The sequence below is a fragment of the Aythya ferina genome, assembly GCF_964211825.1.
Source record: "Aythya ferina genome assembly, chromosome: 1".
NCBI lineage: Eukaryota > Metazoa > Chordata > Aves > Anseriformes > Anatidae > Aythya > Aythya ferina.
Genome location: NC_140296.1, coordinates 57,606,103 through 57,624,686, shown reverse-complemented (window position 1 = coordinate 57,624,686; position 18,584 = coordinate 57,606,103). Strand labels below are relative to the sequence as shown.

The window sequence follows — 18,584 nt, the reverse complement described above, 5'->3', positions numbered from 1 at the left end:
GGAGAGGAGAGAGAGCTGTTCTTTCTTCCGCTTCTATTACCCATTTTCTTCTTCCACCTTCATCCTTTCAACAGTTCCCTTCTACTGCTACCCCATTGTCTTTTCCTTCATTGCTTCATGCTCCCTGTCCCGTACTTCCAATACCTTCCAGTATCCACGCAGTCCAGCAGAGCATCTGGAGGGGAGAGGGAGAACACGGGCATCAACCTCCAGCCCTCACAGTGCCACCACTGCCATGCATGGGTGCAACCACACTGCTGCAGGGCTGGATCAGTGCAGTGAGCCTCCCACAGAGGCTGGGGAGGGCTGGTGAAAGGGCAGGGGGCTCTCTGCATGGGACTGCAGTGAGTGGCACTGCTCAGGAGCTGGCCTGTCTCTCTCTCTTTGGGCCTGTCAACTCGTCTGAGCTATGGGTGCTTTGTGGGGTTATTTTGCATTGCCTTTGTGGGGTGCTCACAGTGCTTGAGCCCGCCAGTAGCGTCCCAGGCCTCCACCGTGCACCATCCTAACACAAAACAGCACCTTCCCCTTTGGGGGCAGCCCCCAACCGCCCCATCACCCCTCCCACATCCAACCCCCACCGCCCCCCATTTCATGGTGCCGGCTGCGCCAACCACCTCTACCACCCCAACCCCAGCACCGCGACCGCACCTTGGGGGCAGGACACAAAGCCCAGCCACCCCCGGGGTGCCCGGCAGCCTGGCGGGGACCCCTCGCCCCCATCCCTGCCGCACGTGGGTACGTGCCGGCGCTGCGGGCCGGGGGGGCAGCGCGGCTCCTCCTCCCCGGGCGCCCGGCGGCGACTGGGCGCCGAGGCTGCGGCGGGCGGGCGGGGGGCGGCGGTGGCAGCGGCCTCCAGCGGGGCCGGGGGGCGGCGGGGAGGGGGCTGCGGGCGGGGTCGGCGCCCGGAGAAGGGCGGCAGGCGGTGTCTCCGCCCGAAGAAGAAGCCGGGCTTCGCCGGGGGCCGGCGGTGCGCTCTCCCGCCGCGGGGCCGCACAATGGCAGGCGCTCAGTAGGATGGATCCTGCCGTGGCTTTTGTTCTGCGGATCCACCCATCCTCCTAGCAGTCAAGTGCCAGGCTATGGTTTTCTCCTCGGGGATCTCTCCGCCGCGTTTTGCCGGCGTCTCCGGTGAGGGTTTGGCCTCGGCTGGGATTTCGCTACCTTACTTTTCGTTTGGCTTCGCGCTGAAAAAGGGGATTTTTCTTATTTTTATTATTTATTTTTCCCTCTCCCTCTCTCTCTTTCCACGCTTTTGGTTATAATCCAATGTTGATCTAGGGGGAATAACCATTCAGCCTGGCTGAAAAAAGCATCCATTGAAAAGTCTCAAAGAAATATACCACGTGAGGAAAAAAAAAAACAAAAAAAAAACTGGGAGAAGATCGGAATATAATCATTTTTTCTATGATAAAACTGGTGCCCCTCTTCAGGAGAACTGGTCTCAATTTATTATTATGCAACCACAAGGATCTCTTCTTTCTCAGGGTGTATAAGCTGCTGGATTGCTTTTCGCCCAAATCAATGTGGTTTCTTTGGAACATTTTCAGCAAAGGATCGCATATGCTGCAGTGTCTTTGTGGCAAGAGTCTTAAGAAAAACAAGAACCAAACTGGTAAGCAATCCATTGCACTGCGTTGTTTTTCTTTTATGCTACCCTGTCTGTTGCTCGCCGAGGTAGATCTGCAATCCTGCTGAGGGGAGAAGGGGGAAATGTAACGAGGCCGGCACGGACATGCATGTGCATACGTGTATGAATAAGCAAGGAGCAGCACGGATTAGCTTCAGCCCCTGTCACCACGGAGGAAAAAGATAATCCAAGGCGACCCTATAGCCCGGTCCGCATCTCCTAGTTGCCGTGCGCTATTTCCGAGGAGGAAACTTTGTTCTCACTGCCCTTTCCGAGGGGCGGCCGGTAGCGCCCACCCTCCCGGCTCCCGGGGGCGAGCCCCCCGGGCACTGCCCCTGTGGGGCGCCCGCTGCGGGGCCGAGCAGCGCGGCCCCGCCGTGCCCGTGCGAGCCGGCCCCGCTGCGGTGGGCGAGCGGCTGCGGGGCTCCGGTCCTGCCCCGCACTTTGTGCTCAGCTCGCCATAACACCCACCCACCTCGTCCGGTTTTGCCCAAGCCGAGCCCGGCACCCCCCGCCCCCGGATGGCGAAAGGAGGGGGGGGGGGTCCCTGCTTATTACTCCCCCTCCCTCCGCCGGGACTTCAAGCCAGGGATGTGGAGGGAGCGTGTGTGGGGGGCATGGACCTGGGGTGGCCGCTCGCCCGGGGTTTGTGCCCTAGACGGCAGCCGAGCACGGCAGCAGCACGGCCGGGGTGGCTGCGCCTCCTTCAGGATGCCCCCTCCGTGCACACCCGCCGGGGGCCGTGCCGTGCTTCTCCATTTCTGCCTCGCTGCCGGCATCATGCGCTTCCCTTCAGCCCGGCTCCGACAGGGAAACTTGCGGTGCATTACATAAGAAATGTAAATGCGGGTGCCCCGGGCCGCCCGGCCCCGGGGGGAGAGGGTGGGTCACGGCTGCCGCTGTTGCATCCCTCCGGCTCCGGGCGTCCGGCTCGGAGGGAGGGGAGGGCTGCTTTTCGGGGAAATACCGGCCCTCCTTGCCTAACCCCCCCCAAGCCTCGGTCCCCCCCCTTCCTCCCTGCTCGCTCCCCCGGCCAGCGGGTTGTCTGCAAGCACTTCGTGCCGGGGGAGGCGAGAGCTGCCGGAGCCCGGGCTGCGTGGGGAGGGATGCTCTGCGTGTGCGTGTGTGCCGGCTGCCCTGCAGTGGCAGCTCCCGAGCAGGAGGCTCCTGACGCTGGCACTGCAGTGTAGTAGATCATAGGCTCTCCTCGCCTCTCTGACACCCCAACACCGCCAAGCAGCAGCCCCGGCAGCCCGCACCCCTCTGCTCCCCGGCCAGCCGGGGGCCGGACCCCGCTTTGCCCGGCTCGCAAAGGTGCGGGGAGTCGCGGTGGGCACCTCGGCGGATTTTTTGTGCCCCCCCCGTTCTCCCCGCTCCTGCTTTGCCAGCTCGGCTCCCCCCTTCCCTCCCCGTCGCTGCAGCAAAGAGCAGCCACTTCTCAGCATACCAAAGAAGCCGAAATGCCCCGCTTGGGGCTGGGAAGCGGCCGCAGCCTCCTGCAGGCCGCCCCCGGCTTCCCTCGCCCCTTCCCTCTGCACCGAGACGCCCCCCCCGGGCCGGGGGCAACTCAAAGCTCCTTGCACTCCGCTCGGGGCAGGGGCAGCCTCGCAGCCCTCAGGGACGGCGCCTGCCCCTGCCCGGCCCCGGCCGTGCTTGAAGGGGTCGTGACCGCAATGGGGGGGGGGGGGCTTCAGGGGGAGAAACGGAGCCCGCTGCCGCCCTACGGGGGGGCCCGCACCAACACCGCCGTGCCCTGAGCGAGAGGCGATGCTGATGCTCCTGGGAAGGGTTTTGGGAGCGGAGGTGGTTTCTAGACCTTTCAGTTAGCAGCCCCGGGGGGTGTGGAGAGGCGTCACACCCCCCCTCTACACCCCCAGGCCCCCAAAAGGGTGGGCTGGTGGCAAACTGCACCTGAAGCCGAGAGGCGTCCCTGGGGGTGTCGGGGCTTGTGGCCCCCCGGCCGGGGTCGTGGTTCCCTCCGTCCAGCCGCTCTCCCATCTTCCCCCCGGAGGAGGAGACACCCTGGTCCCTAAATCCCGGCTCCGGGCAGCGCTGAACGGCGACTGCTCGCAAGAACCGGGCCGAGTAAGGGGGTCTTGGGGTACCGGGGGCAAATCACCTCCAGCTGCCGTGCGGTGCCCGCAGCAGAGCGGGGAGACGGGGCCGCGACGCCCCCTGGGGGGGGCTCCCTTTCCTGCCACCACCCCTCTCCTTCGCCCGCAAAACTTTTTAGGATCGGCGGGGCTCTTCGCTCTCCAAAAGGCTGCAACATGGGCGAGCAGCCGCTGCTGAGCCAGCCAAGGGGAAAAGCGGGCAGGTTGGGCAGCTGAGATTTCAGTTCGTTCAGTTATTTGCGGCCTGATGGCATTTATTTATTTATTTATTTCTCTATGGGTCCCTCACAACAGCTGGTCTCTTTCCAAAAACGGGTTTCCAAACGTTCTTTGCTTTGCATTTCCACCCCGTGGCTGGCTTCAGCCCTCTCCCCCCTGTGCTGACCTCCTCCGGGGCTTGCCTGCTGTCTCCGGGGGGGGGTTCGTGGCACAGGACAGGGTCCGGAACCAGGGCGAGAGGGGCAGGAGGGATGGGGAGCCCCGCGGGAGGTGTCAGAGCTCTGGCAGGGTTGCTGCAGGAAGCTTTGGTTTGTCTGTCGTAGAAATGCATCAGGCTGAATGCAGTGTTTCAGGTCCGAGATCCTGGAAAGAGGAGTAGCCTGTGAGCACTACAGTTGTTTACCTCTTTATGTTTCTTCATAAGGAGGAAAACTTTGAGGAACCGTAGGTGTGGCTTTGCTGGCACTGATTGACTTTTTTGTTTTCTTCCTGGAGTTTAATAATGCACACACAAAGCGATGAAGCCCTGTGTAGCTTCAGCGTCCTGCCCAGCATGAAAATATTTCCGTGCTAGGTTCCCTGAGCCTCACTTGCAGGTGTAATTACTCCCACCTAACTCAGCCACTATGGCTTGCCACACACACACACAGGACTTCACAAAGTGTGGGACTAAAGGAACACTTTCTCAGAAAGAGTTAAACATTGCTTGAAACCACAGGGCCTGTAACGGTGAGATGCCATCCTGGTGGCTTGCCCCTGTAGCTCTGCATAGTGCATGTTCTAGTGAATGGCTAAGTTTTCAGGAGAATTTGGGGCTTGGGAGGATATGGGGAAGGTGAGTACCCCTGGGTGTTTTTTTAAGGCAAATACAGGAAGTGACTAACATTTTTTACCAGGTGACAGCTGCTAGGTTGCCCATGGGAGATGGGATATTTCGCTGGGGTACGAGATGCCCCCATCGCTATCACATTTCACTCCTGGTGGCAGCCCAGCAGGCAGAGGATGTATCGCATTTCCTCTCCGTTTACCTCCAAGGAGAGGCATCTCTCCAACTTAGTCAGGGGTGTTGACAGGAGAGTAGATGGAAATTGGCATTACTATAAATATATTGCTGATAGAGGAATTTAGTTTCTGTTAGTATCAATCCTGGATCAATCTCAAGCACAAAACCTATTTAAAAAGAAGAACATCTGACATGCGAGTGGTGTCTAAACTGGGATCTCCATATAATCCCCATAAAGCAGTCAGGCTGCTCCTTCATGGTCACTTATCATCTTGAAAAAGTTTCCGAGCATAGTCATGCGAGACTGAATCTGTTTAAAACAGCAACTTGGGTCCTGCTCATAAAATATATAGTGTGAGCCATTATCTGAATTTGAAACAAATTGGGGCCACCCGCTGCGTTTCTTACTCATGGAAAACAAACCTCCCACCGAAAGGCAAAGGACCCCAGTAAGAGCTGTGGGATTGGGTCCTTGGAGTTTCTTTCAAGTAGGTCTGAAAAGCATCTCTGACTGCCTAAATACCGTAATTCCTGTGCTGTTATTAGAGCCACGGTGTGTTTCTCTCACTCAGATGTAAAATTGCCTATTTCATGTATCTCACCTACTGAAGTTTTGTCCTCTATGGAATACATTTTGTGAATTTATACAAATTTGATTATTGTTGAGCAAATTAGATTGCATGTTCTACTTGTTAAGGGGTGAAATTTATGCCTGCTCATGAATCTCCCTACTGTGATAAAATGCTTATACCTCAATGTTCAATGTCTGCTAATGATAGGCCATTTATAAATGAATTCAAATATACGAAGGATGATTTAGACTTGGAGAAAATATGAAAAATACATTTACAGAAATAATTGGTTTAAATGTTTATGTGTATGCCATTTTCCTTTAAGAGTGGTGTTTATTCTACTTATCTACTTAGATTATGTTAAGTATATTAATTTTGAGCTAAAATCCCCATTGACTTCAAATTCAGGTAAGGAGTGATTTAGACATTCAGAATTTGTCCCTTTCTTTGCAAAGATTTTCCGTCCTGTAAATGTCTATAAAAATGTAGTTTGGAGAGGAGAGAGCTGCTTGAAACTGTAAAGCAGTTTTTCAAGAGGACTTGATGAAAATTAAGGAAAGAAGCAGCTGGGCACTACAGCAACCGTGGGATGGTATTTTGTGGTTTATGGGGTCACTATTGAAATTTCTCTGTAATTGTAGAGTGAGATGCTGCAAGTGTAGAAGGTGGTTGGACAAATGAAGTGGTTGTGTGCAAGCTAAACTGTGCTGAATATTCACAGAAATTAGCCAAATGAGATTGTGAGTGCTGAGTCCTAGTAGAGCAGGTTTCATGCAGCCAGGGCTGGTCTTGGGTTCGTTTTGGGTCCATTTCTATATCTAATTCTGTTTAAGATCTCCCTTGGGATTTTGAACACACTATTACTGCCCTATGTCTTGTTTGCTGGCTTGTTAAAAATTACAGACCTGACCAACATTGCAAAAGCATGCTGCTGATATATTTTTTTTTCTCTGTGTTTCAGTGAATGATAGCTTTTTAAAGACAAATTAGTAGTTCACTAAACAATTTACTTATTAACAAAACACCAAATGCTTTTAAATTTGGAAAATCTCTGTTGTGGGGAAAGAATAAACAAACAAACAAAAAAACAAACCTGTTTTGGTGCAACACAAGACTTGAACAATTAAACCACCTGAGATCTACTTGCCACTGCATGGCAAGACTGTATTCAACAGACAGACAGTGTACCTGGAAATAAACTTTGCAGGACTGGGACCATGTTTTAATTGAGAAAGAGCCAGCATCTTGCACAGAGCATGTTTCAACTGTCAGAACAAACCAAGTGGGTGCAAGGAAAATACTTTTTCTTGGAGGCCACGTGATGAAATGCTCAAAGGAGTATATTCATCTTCAGACTGAATATTTCAAAAATTATTTATCATCTTCTTAAAGTGGATTCTGAGAGGTTCTGAACCACTCAAAAGTACTGAAAATTATAGTTGCAAGGGGAATTGATGGTGTTTGGCACCATGATGGACTGAACTCACAGTGAACAAAACATATTTAAGGGATGTGTCCTTTTGAATATACTCTGTGCCAAAGATAAATAACCAGCAAAACTGTTGTTCAGATAAGGAATCCATTGTCTTTGAAAGGGATCTTTTTGATGGCAAACCCTCCAAAATCATTAAGTGAAAGGCTTTTAATGGATAAATGTAATGCAGGCTTTGTGTGTCTGTAGCATACTCTGTTGTAAGCACTCCCATTAAGTAGTAGCAAGAGAAGTAAATAGTTGCTGATGAGACAGCACTAAGAAGTCAGAATAATAATATCTGTAGTAAATTCAATGCACAAGTCAGAATAATAACACCTGCAGTAAATGGACTAGTCTAGGTAACATATCGTGTAGAACATAAAAAAAATTAATAGTTTGGGAGTTAATATTGGATAGTTCTGTGTGGTAAATAACAATAAATGGAACTCAGCTGATAGCAGAAATCGGTGGTGTAATTTTGATGTCCTTATCCTGTGTTTTCGTTCTGACACCTGCTTATTTTACTTTTAGCTGGAAACAGCATGAGGATTTCCACTGAACAAGTTTAATGTTTGCATACAGAAGGTAGTATCTTGGAAATCATTTGGCTTGATTCGGTGGCACTAAAGTTAACCAGGTCTCAGAAGGCAGTATAATTATACCAGGGTTAAACATTTTAATTTATCTGAAATTATATTCATTTTTGCTGGCAAACAATGATCCGAAATAAGCTGTAATCCCATACAAAAGATTTGTTTTAAGGAGTTTCCAGAAAGGTCTCATACAGGAATAGACTTTGCTGTTCCCTGCAAATTCATCGCGTCATCATTTTTTTTCATGCAACTTTCTAATTTGGAAAGATAAGAAAAGGATGAGGACGCAGAAAGTGTGTGACTAGTGCCTCAGCTGTTGAACATATCGCATCCTGTCTCTAGCACTGGGCAGTAGGTGGAGTTAAAAAAAAAAAAAGAAACAAGGCAAATCTATGTTTGATCCTTCTCCTAATCTATCCACTCAGTTTTCAGTTATTACCAGACTGTCAGAGATCTCTTTATTCAGGCGTCTGCATTTATTAGCCTCTGAAGGAGCTTGTCAAAGAGCATTTCTACTTTGGTCTTCAAAAACTTTTGTGGCAGTGAGCTCCAAGTAATGATGTATGGAAGGGGTGTGTGAAGGGATTTGTACTTTCTGTGGGTGCTCCTTTGCTTGACTTCTGTTGAAAATCAGAAGCTAACAACACTATTGCCACTTCATGTTCATGATCATTGAACTTTTCAGTAATTATTTTTCAGGGGTATCTCATCTGTAAGGTGAAGAGCACTTCCCTTATGGTTCCTTCTCCTTCCTTGAATGGTCAGAAAAATACTCAGCATTTCTATCATCTCAGTTCCCACGCAGTGTAACTTGCCTTTGCTGAGGGTATAAGATGCCTCTGGCTTTGAAGGACGAAGATGAAGCAGCAGCTGACACATGCCTTTGCATGAGGAAACTGCCTCTTTGGTCCTGCTGAAGCCAGTGGAGGCTTTTGCTTGTGTGTGGAGGTGTCTGCAGAGCATTGCCCATGGTTTCACCACAGCCCAGAAGCTCACAGAGCCACAGCACAGTGAGGAAGATGGAGTCCAGCACTGACAAGTGGCTTCTGCTTTCATCCAGCTAGAAGGAGTTCATTCCTATATATTTTCTAGGCTATGGGATTCAGAAGTGTCTCCTGCAAAGGTCATGTTTTCACAAAGTCCTTTCTCTGGAGGGGGATATTGCTGCCTTGAACAAGCTTTTAAAGAAGTAAGCTCTACTGTCACTGAGAACTAGAATTTATACCACTGTTAAATGGTTTGAGCAGGAGAGAGAGCTTGCACATAAGATCAGATACTTCTGTTTACATATAAATCTCATGGTTCTCAGCAATGCTAGCAAAGGAAATTAGAAGAATTTAATTGTCCTTTAGTGAGGTTTTGAGTTTAAAATGTTAATTTAAAGAAAACAAGTTTGCCAGACTTGTTACTCTTTCAGTAAATGCATTTCTAAGCATGTCTTGCTATATTTAAACAAAACTCCCAGATAACAGGTTCCTGTCAGAGAAGTGCATTATGGAGCACTGCAGTTGCCTGGTAGTTTTCTACACATATCATTTATTGCTAAGATAGGTAAATTTACAGACACTGAATGGCATGACCAGGATCTAACAGTGCAAAACATAGTGGAAAACACAGAAAAAGGTATGGAAAAAATATAGTGTAAGTAACTGCTTAAAAAAAGCAGTGAAATCATTAGTATAGAAGTAAACAATAAAATAGATTGTCCTATCAAGAATATCTTGATAAGAGTTAAATTAATGGTAGTACTTATTAAATCATAGGGCTAATGATATGAGAAACCACTTTACAGTTCAGATATTCTTGCAACTAGAAACTTCATGTAGATACCTGCACTACTAATAGTCTCCAAGAAACAACCTAAACATGATTTAGACAGATTATCCCACTAAGAGATCAGCACAAGATCTCAGATGTGAATTAACTTTAGGCTATCTAAAACCCAGGTGTTATTTTGTTGCTTGAACTCTTTAAGCTTTTACTAAAATCCGTGTTTTTAAATGGCATTAACAGTTGCATTAAAATCTGTAAAGTCTTGTGTCCCCCAGGGATTTCCTCCTGGAACCGATGCTTTGTCCCCATGTGAAGGTGACTTTCTGTCTCAATAAGCAGGGTTATACAGACTTCCAGCACCCAAAACATTTTCTAATCTCCTGGCTTTACTGGGACCTGTTTTATAACCATGAATCTGATCTTGGGCCATCACAGACACCATGTCTTCCATAATAGCATCTTGCATCTCAGTTCTTTCACCTGTTCTCTGGGTTAGGATCTGTGAGGAAAATTAGCCCTTAATTATAATTCTTTCTGATGTTTTAAAGTTCTTTCCACTTTGAATAATTAGCTAGTGGCAGTGAGCAGAGCTATCTTACAGGTTATTACTGAAGTAATAGATATTTATGATGGATGAAGGGTAGGCTGATGAACTATCCTTGTTTATTGGACATGAGCAGTATGAATGATTGGTTTCCCTATTGCTGCTAATTTATGATAGCAGAACAGTAGCAGAAGTACATAAATGTAGAGGCAGCAAAGCAACTGTGATTGATTAGGAAAGGACAGTAAAATCAGCAGGAAGAGTCAGAAAACTCAAGAACAAATGCTACCCCTTTCTATTGTCTTGGGGACAGTTTGAGCATATTGTTTGAGGGTAAAATGCTTTATACGTGATTCTGCAGTTAAAGCAGGACAACTCAGCTTCCAGGAATATTTTCTGGATAATATTGCTGACCTCTTCTTACTTGACCTGGTACAGAGTAGTTTTTGGGGCCTGGCTGTGCTTGTTCACATGGGTGCCATGTGTCTCCTAGAAGATTGTGACTGTGGTACCCTACTAAAGCTGCTCCCAAGAGTTCCCAGAGAATTGCAAATCCTTTGTGGGTGCAAGACATGCCATGTATGTCTATATCTTCAGCAGGGTACAGACAGAATGAACTTGTAGTCTGGGTCCTGCTTACCTTTGATTCACCTTTGATTAACCTTGTTCACCTTTAATTGAGTTCACTTTTGATGGTCCAGTTCAGAGACATTATTGTATGAGAAAATTACAATATTCCACTTCAGTGCAACATACTTTAGGGTTCATGCTGACTAGGGAGATTTGTGACAAAGCAGGTGACTATATGCATTATTTCTCCCCGTGTCTTGAAGTATTAAGCTCTGTCAACTTGCAAAAAAAATTTGAAACATGTTGAAGATGAGTTCTCTCACCTTTGAAACTTGTATCATCAACATTTTTTTTTTTTTCCCATGGAACAGCACCTAAAAACAATATAGGATTGTTCTACAGCAAATATGTCATTATGTAGTATATGTGTTGAAGACTTTTTCTTTTTTTTTTGAAGAAGCCTGTATTTTGTTTTTGATCTAGACTTTAAACCCTGATAATATTTGTGGAGTTGTGGAAGTGTAAGGGAAAAAAGAAAAAAAAAAAAAAAAGCTTTTGTAGCTTCCTAGACAATATCTATCTGGGTAAAATCAATGAGTTTAATCATGGTTGGAGGAATGTGTGCCAAAGAACTGGGAATGGAGTCACTGTGATTTTATGTTCTGCTGTCTTTCCTAATTTCAGTTTGTCTTTGCAGTTTATAAGAGATGATATATCTGGGGTCCTACTGACATGAAGTGGAGGTGAGTCCTGAGATTTGTGAGCCACAGAAGATATTCTCTCCTCATTGAAGGTTTTCAGAGAAAGATTATCTTTGAAGACTTTGGCTGTCTGAGCACTGTCAAAGCACGCACATCAATTTTGAACATTGCCATACACCACTGAGGAAAATACAATACAAAGAGTTCCTCAAGATGCCTAATTAGACATGGTGCTCTTAAAAGCAAAACAAAACAAAAACAAAAACTGTAAGCACAATGAGAAAAAATAATTGAACCTAAAGATGTATGAATAGAATAGTAGTTTATCTACTTAATTTTATGGCCTCTTAAATGCTGGATCAGAAATATTTTATCCCTGTTGTGCCAGCTGCCTCCAGAATGAAAGAGGAGGTAGCAGTCTGGGACCTTATAACCAGAGCAGAAGTAAACTATAAGTTGTGCAGGTTAGGTTAAAACCTTTTAACAAAATATGGGGAAAAATGGCAAGATGAGAATTCATTATACTTGCTGAGGCCCATTTTATTGGCTTTCATTGACTAACTGGAATCATTATGGCTTAAGTTGGCTGCCAAAAAGAATATTGCTAAATAATATTAAGATGGAAGATGGGGAAAAGGTAATTACTAAGACCGAGTAGTCATATATATAAGTTAAGAATTTGGGGGTGGAATTTGATGAAGTTCAAACAAAAGTAAGTCAGAATGAGATGTTAGTACATTAAGTTAGATTTTTTTTAAAGTGTGGATGATACTTGAACAGTGTAGGATGATCTCTCTCCCACTTATTCTCAGAGGAAGATGAAAAACCAGAATGACAAAAGAAATTATAAAGTAAATAATAAAGGGATTAAAGGAATCTGTAATCATTTAGAGAGGTTAGTGACAGAGTCCTGCAGGCAAACAGAATTTAGAAATTCTTTAAGCTACTTATCAATTGAAGAGCAAATAGACCTGAAATTTAAGGACATATTCATGGAAAACATCTATTTCTAGAAGCATTCCTTTACCAAGGACATATAGGAGTTATATTTAATAGAGTCTGGCTTCTCTCAGTGTATTCCATTTATAGCTATCTCACTAAAGGTGAAATACCCTTGTAAATGCTACTTTGTTTTCATAAAACAAAGGCATTCTCACACTGGCATGAGTCTATCGTCTGTTGTTGCACAGCTCTGAAGGAGTGGCCTCCAGGGTGACCTTAGACCAAGTGTCCAGTACCTCCTGCCTGCTGGCATGTGGACAGTCTGCTGTCCGTCTGCATGTGCGCGCCTGGCAGCCGTTACTTTTCTGAACCTGCATGGGCATGTGGTATCCTACGTGTGCCCCAGCTGCCCAGGCTAACACCTGCGGGTTCACCGAAGATGGCACATGAGTCTGGTCATGAGGGTGACCAACAAGCTAACAGTAAATCAAGCTAACCCTAAACCATCAGAGTAGTTGCCTCAGCATCTGCTGGTGAGAGGAAATGTGTTATTTTTTCCACCCTAAAACTGATTTACAGCACAATTTTTAAAATGTGGTGTGTGTGCTTCTATGGATCTTCAGCTTTGTGAATCTTTGTGAATCAGACACCATGCAATGGGCAATATAAACTGTAGAGGTATCCAACACCAGAAGCATTTCACTATATTTTATCTTTAGCAAGAGGTTTCAAAGTCATTTTTGCATACTTGCAGACATTAGTACAGGTTCAATATTAATTTGACTTTTTCTTCCAATAACTTGTTAAGTGCACAGCCAAGTAGGCCAAGAATCTTAGGTGCTATCCAGGCAAACCAGATCACCATAAATCTGCATAAAGAAGTTTATTCTGGAGATCTTAAAGGAACATTGAGGGGAGAGTAAATCTCATCTTATTATCAGGTGGCAAGTAAGAATTGTAAGAACTATACTCCTTCAGTTGGGTATTTTTATTCTTCTCCCACCTTAAGCTCTTCCTAACTGCCAAGGAGCCTAAGCTTGAGTTTATATTGCTTGATTAAAAAGTAAGATGGATTGATCCAAGCCCAAATGGCTATGTCTAGTGTCTGGCTTGTATACACATTACTAGTAGTTACTGCCCTCCCTAGCAGGTATGGGTGGAGAAAGCTAGCTTAAGTGGTCCAAAAACATCTGTGACATAAATAACAAGTATGAGTGACCAGGGGTCTAGCACTTTTATTTACAGTACAAGCACAGCCAAAGAGAATTAGAGAACCCCTTTTGATTCCACTAAGGAAAGTCAGAGCAAGCTGTGCCTGTAGGGTGATTTGCTTTTACCCCCAGCCTTAGAGTGAGAACACACCTGGACTAATACCAGCATATGTCACCATCCCAGGCATGCAAAAGGGATATTAGAGCTTAAGTGGAACGGATATACCTCAGCTCTGAGAAGAAGCATCCAGGAAAGTTCTTTCCATGTTTTCTTGGTTAACCCTGTGAAAGCTGGTGAAGAAAAGACAGCAAAGCACCCAGCTTTGGAGTAAGTCTGGCAGCTGAATAAGAGAGACCCGAGTCAACAAGAAATAAATCATAATGGATTTCTGAGAAGAGTGAACCAGCCAGGAGGGAAGGCTCAGTCCTTCTGGAGAAAGCAACAGATTTCTCCTTTCTCTTTTCCCTGACGAACAGAAGATGTTGCTCCAGGGTAAGGAAGAGCTGAAGAATGAGAGTTTTCCTCTGTCTCTGCAAGAAACCTTTCTCATCTACTTCACTGACTTTTACTCACTTTCTTCCTCACTGACCTTACCCTTTCATCTGTGAGTGCATATGCAACGAAACTGGTCAACATTATTGGTCAAATGACTAAGCTGTTTTATTGCACTCTTATCTTCAATTTGCTGAGTTCTTTGACACCACCCCGAGTTACTGCAGCACATGCTTCTTAATCTTCCTTTTAATGAAAGGATATATATTTCTTCCTACATGGCTACTGGTCTTTCTCTTTCCTTATATAGTTGTGAGAAGTGTGAGCAAATAATTTTTTTTTACTGATTGTTGATATTTTATATATTTTAACAGGCTAAAACCAGTTTGTGAGTTGAAAGGGTTTGTCTTACAGTCTGTCAGCATGCACTGGTATAATTGTGTGCATTTTGCCTGCATTAATGAGAATTAGAGATCATAAACTATGTTTTATTATTATTATTATTTAAATACCTTTAGTAAAATCAGTGTATAGCACTTGGAATCTCTTAATTCTTTCCTCTGAGGCACTGAAGGGTATGTTTATTCTTGCATTAAATGATAAATACTAAAAGGTTGAATTTAAGCAGTGGATTCTCCTTTCATGAATTCCCTGAGAACCTTAGTTTTTTTCTTAGTGTAACTCTTTCTTCACAAATTACGTATCTTAAGAAACCCAAGTGTCATTACTTAGTCTGTGACAAAGAAATGTGTTGCATTTAACATGAAAAGAGATTGTGTTTGCATTGCCTGCAATAAAACCAATTGTAGAATGCTCTTGATGATGGGATGTAGTTTTCTGTTGCCTTAAAACAGACCATGGTGGAGGACTGTGTTCAGCATGTGGGCTTGTTACATAGAGATGGGATTTCTGAAACCACCCTGTAAATTTGGAAATCAAGTCAAATCTTCTAATCTGTCAAAATCTTTTTAGTAGTAAAGCTAAAAATAGAGTAAAAGACTTTCAGTACAAATACTTATCAAATTCTTAGGTATCTTGAAAGCTTGTTTCTTGAGTTAGCATAACACTAATGTAACAAGTCTAGGACCTTTTACACAGCACTGCAATTAGGTTAACTAAATGCTTTGAGCTTCTTTCCAAGAGCCCAAATATTCCTTCGCCATTTCCCCTTCCAGGCTGGGCAGTTGTTTTCTGGTATCTCCTTATTTACAGTGCCTTTCTTTTTGGCAGGCTAGCTGAATGAGCCACCTTTAACCCTTATTCTGTAAGATCCTTGCTGTTTGCTGTATGCTGTAGTGCTCCGGTGTCATATCAGGTCAACAAAGATGTCCAGAGAAGGTTTTACAGGGCAAAAATGGGTACATGTTCTCCATGATCAGACTGAGACCATCTGGGTGACAGAAGTTATCTTTGCGCTCAAAGGAAGGAAAGGAAGTGGTGGTTTTTTTTTTTTTTTTTTTTTGTTTGTTTGTTTGTTTTTTTCTTTCCCCCTTTGGCTTTAGCACACTGTTCTGGATTTTTCAAATCTTGTTAACCTTAAATACTCAAATCCTTTCTTCCTAGTACACCACTCTTTTGTTTGTTTGTTTGTTTGTTTGTTTGTTTTCTTTCTTTCTTTTTTTTCTTTTTTTTTTTTTCTCCTATGGAAGTTATTAATTGTACAGATTAAGTGAATCTGTGCCTAATCTACTCTAATTCTAATTCTTACAACATCATTTCCAGTCTGCTCCATCTTCATGTCTATTTTAACTTACTGTGGCTAATTTGCAGAACAAGCATGTCTTCTCCAGTTTGCATCCAAGAGAATTAACACATAATGAAAGTAATCTAGATCTACAGAAACCCAGCAGAACATGCAGCAAATGAACAGCTGAGACAGAACAACAGTTCTTCACTCACATGTACACAGTTTTTTTTGGGTTTTCCCTCTAAAAAGAACTAAGCTTTCTCTCAGAATCCCAAAGTTATTTGCTTGTTTGTTTTTTTTTTGTTTGTTTGACTTTATTTATTTGTCTATTTATTTATTTTTCACTCTTAATGTGCAGGCAACAGAGGAAACCAACACAAACTGGTGGTTATGCAAACAGATTTCAGAAGTCTCATTGCATCAGCCCTGATGAAGGCGAGAAAATTTGCTGTCTTTGGCTAGACAGAAGGACCTTGAAGTCTTTTCAAGGCCTCAATGTTTATTTTGTCTTGCATTCGCTGGCCACCAGGAACAGATATTGCCTTGGGGGTTTTTGTGCTGGTGATTTTCAATGAAGGACCTCAAAACAAACTTATAAAATGAAAGGCTTTCCCAAGTTAGCTGAAACTTCTAATGTTTTTGAAAAATCCTTCCAAAAAAAGGAATATCAGAAAATGAAAGTTCAAACTGCAAACATTGCAGCATGCAAATTAGTAAGCCTGGACTACACGTGGTAGTCCTTTCTGTGTGCCAAAACAATATCCTAAATACATAACAGAGTATGACCATTTATTTAATTATTTAATCCAGTACAGAAAGATCTGGCTAGTGCAGAAACATGTGGTATCTGTTGCTATAAACGGTACTTTTCAAAGAGTAGCACTAAGAATACTAGTCCTTTTAGGATTATATTTAATGGTAAGTTTATGATAAACTTCTGAGAGAGCACTGCTGGAATGGCTGCCCTGGCACGTACTGACACATATTATGGGCCAGTAATGATGCTGAGTTGACTCTTCAACTAATTATAAAATGAAGGTTCATCACATAAGCAAAACGTAAAAATTCCTGCTTGAAGTTTAATGCTGTTTTACTTAGAGAGCAGTTGAATCAGAAGGTTTGTGGTACTGAACACACTATTCTTTGCATCCTCTGTCAGTGCCTAAACCTTTTGAACTGAGGATGCACTGAGGCACTCAGGCTGCCAAGGTGGTGAAATGGTATTTTCTTGAGTTTATAGGAACCAGTTGTATGCGATTTGTTTGAATTAACGGTGAGCAGTATTACATTAACAATTGTCTTAGTGCTAACAAGGAGGAGTGTCCATAGTGTGGTAGTTTGCATGCTCACATTGTACCTGTGCTTCAAGAGGAGGCAGGTCGTTTGTCACCCCCAATGCTTTCAAACAGAAAGGACGGCACTGAAGCTTTCTCACTCAGATATTTTTACAACCTCTTTTTACTTCAGTGTATTTTTTGTTTCATCTTTTTTTTTTTTTTTCCTCTCTCTTTTGTTCATAACTAGGCAAACTGCTACCACACTATTTTCAATGTCAAAAATTAGCCATAGCTCCAATGTTTTCTGTCATAGTCCTGTGAAAAGACAATATTTTTGTCATAATATTCCACAGTGATGGACTGTTGCTGTCCCTGGATATGTAGTAACCTGGTCAGAGATTAGGTAATACTTTAATTTTTGATAAAAGTTATCCAATTACAGAGTTCCTGTACTTTCCCTTCTTTGCCCACAAAAGACATACATGTAAGCATAGGGAAACTACTTTTATCAGTGTCATTGTTTCTACCACAGTCCATCTGCTTATTCCCCTCCTTCCTGCTTCATCTCTCACTTCACATCCTCCTTTCAGACAAATCTGTTAGATTGAAAATCCTGCTTTAGAGCAACCAGCTGGTACATTTTTCCACCTGGGAATGGGATTTAGAGGAAGGCTTTCTCGCTGCTCTCTCCACTTCTGTGGGTACCATACAAAGCTCCTGTCAGTTCACATCTTTCCCTGCAGTGCGGGGCCTTGGGAGCACTGAATGATTCCATGTTCTTAAAATCCTGGTGGATTTTAAAAAGCCTGAGAGCTAGGACACCTCTGCTGTGCTCTATAACAGATCTTCCACTCTTTCTCCTTCACTTCTTTCCAGTGATGAAAGGAAATATACAAAGCCTGCTTTTAATGTTAGAGTGACAATTACTGTCATCCTTAGAGTGCATCGCTTGGCCCTGCTACCAGATGAGGTTAAGCATGGTGAAACTGTTTTGTAACAGAGGAAACCTTTGTTTTAGGAGTGAAGAGACTTTGAACTTTGAGTTGATTTTACTCTGGGGCAAATACTGCCCTTCTGAGAGTAAGCTCTTCTCAGAACAAATTAGGGTGGATTCAAATAACAGATGGGAGGGAAAAGGCTTTTGAAATTTCTCTAGAGAGAGTGCAAGCCCTGCTTGTTGTGGCAGCTAGCCTGTATGCAGTGGGATTTGTGTGTTGGGAGTTGGGTGACGAAAGAACAAAGTCCAATAAATCCACTGGTACCCAGATGTCCTACAAATGAGCTTTGGTTTTGTTCCTGAGATCTCTAATATTTAGCTATTATTACTAAAAGTTTTTGTTCTACAGAAGGTGTAAAAAGAAAGATAGCTTTAATTTTATTGTAGAGAGCCTTCCTGCACTTCCATGTACTATTCTCACAGTACTCACAGTGAGTACTTCTCCCTTCCTGCTCTTCCAGGCTCATGGATAGCACGAGGCTGTTAATGCTTATAAAATTACCTTTATTTTGATTCTTCTTCATCATGCAGCAGCCGTTTCAACTGTGTCCACTCAACTCCATTTGTGGGTATATTGTGATGAGGATTTAAGAAAGTGTCTAAACGGGAATCAGATAATCATATTTATGATGGATGTACAAGGATGTACAAGGATGTACTATTTATGATAGAGCACAAAACAAAAAAAACAAACAAACATACAAAAGCACTTTTTGTTTGGAACATTCAAAACCCCTTCCAAGGCTCGTTTCAGTAAGAAGGAATACTACTGCAGTCCTGGCTG

At 44.3% G+C, this 18,584-nt stretch overlaps 1 protein-coding gene across 3 annotated transcripts in view; it reads left to right on the top strand.

The window, feature by feature from the left end:
* Positions 1–930: 930 nt before the first annotated feature.
* FGF14 (fibroblast growth factor 14) overlaps positions 931–18,584 on the top strand; it is a 410,976-nt gene continuing 393,322 nt past the window's right edge. Inside the window, exon 1 of one of the 3 annotated variants that reach the window (XM_084506781.1) lies at positions 931–1,615. In XM_084506781.1, coding sequence (XP_084362907.1) covers positions 1,408–1,615 — 208 coding nt within the window. In that variant the 5' untranslated portion in view covers positions 931–1,407. The remainder of the gene's footprint in view (positions 1,616–18,584) is intronic. The other 2 variants (XM_084506778.1, XM_084506784.1) reach the window with 2 other exon arrangements.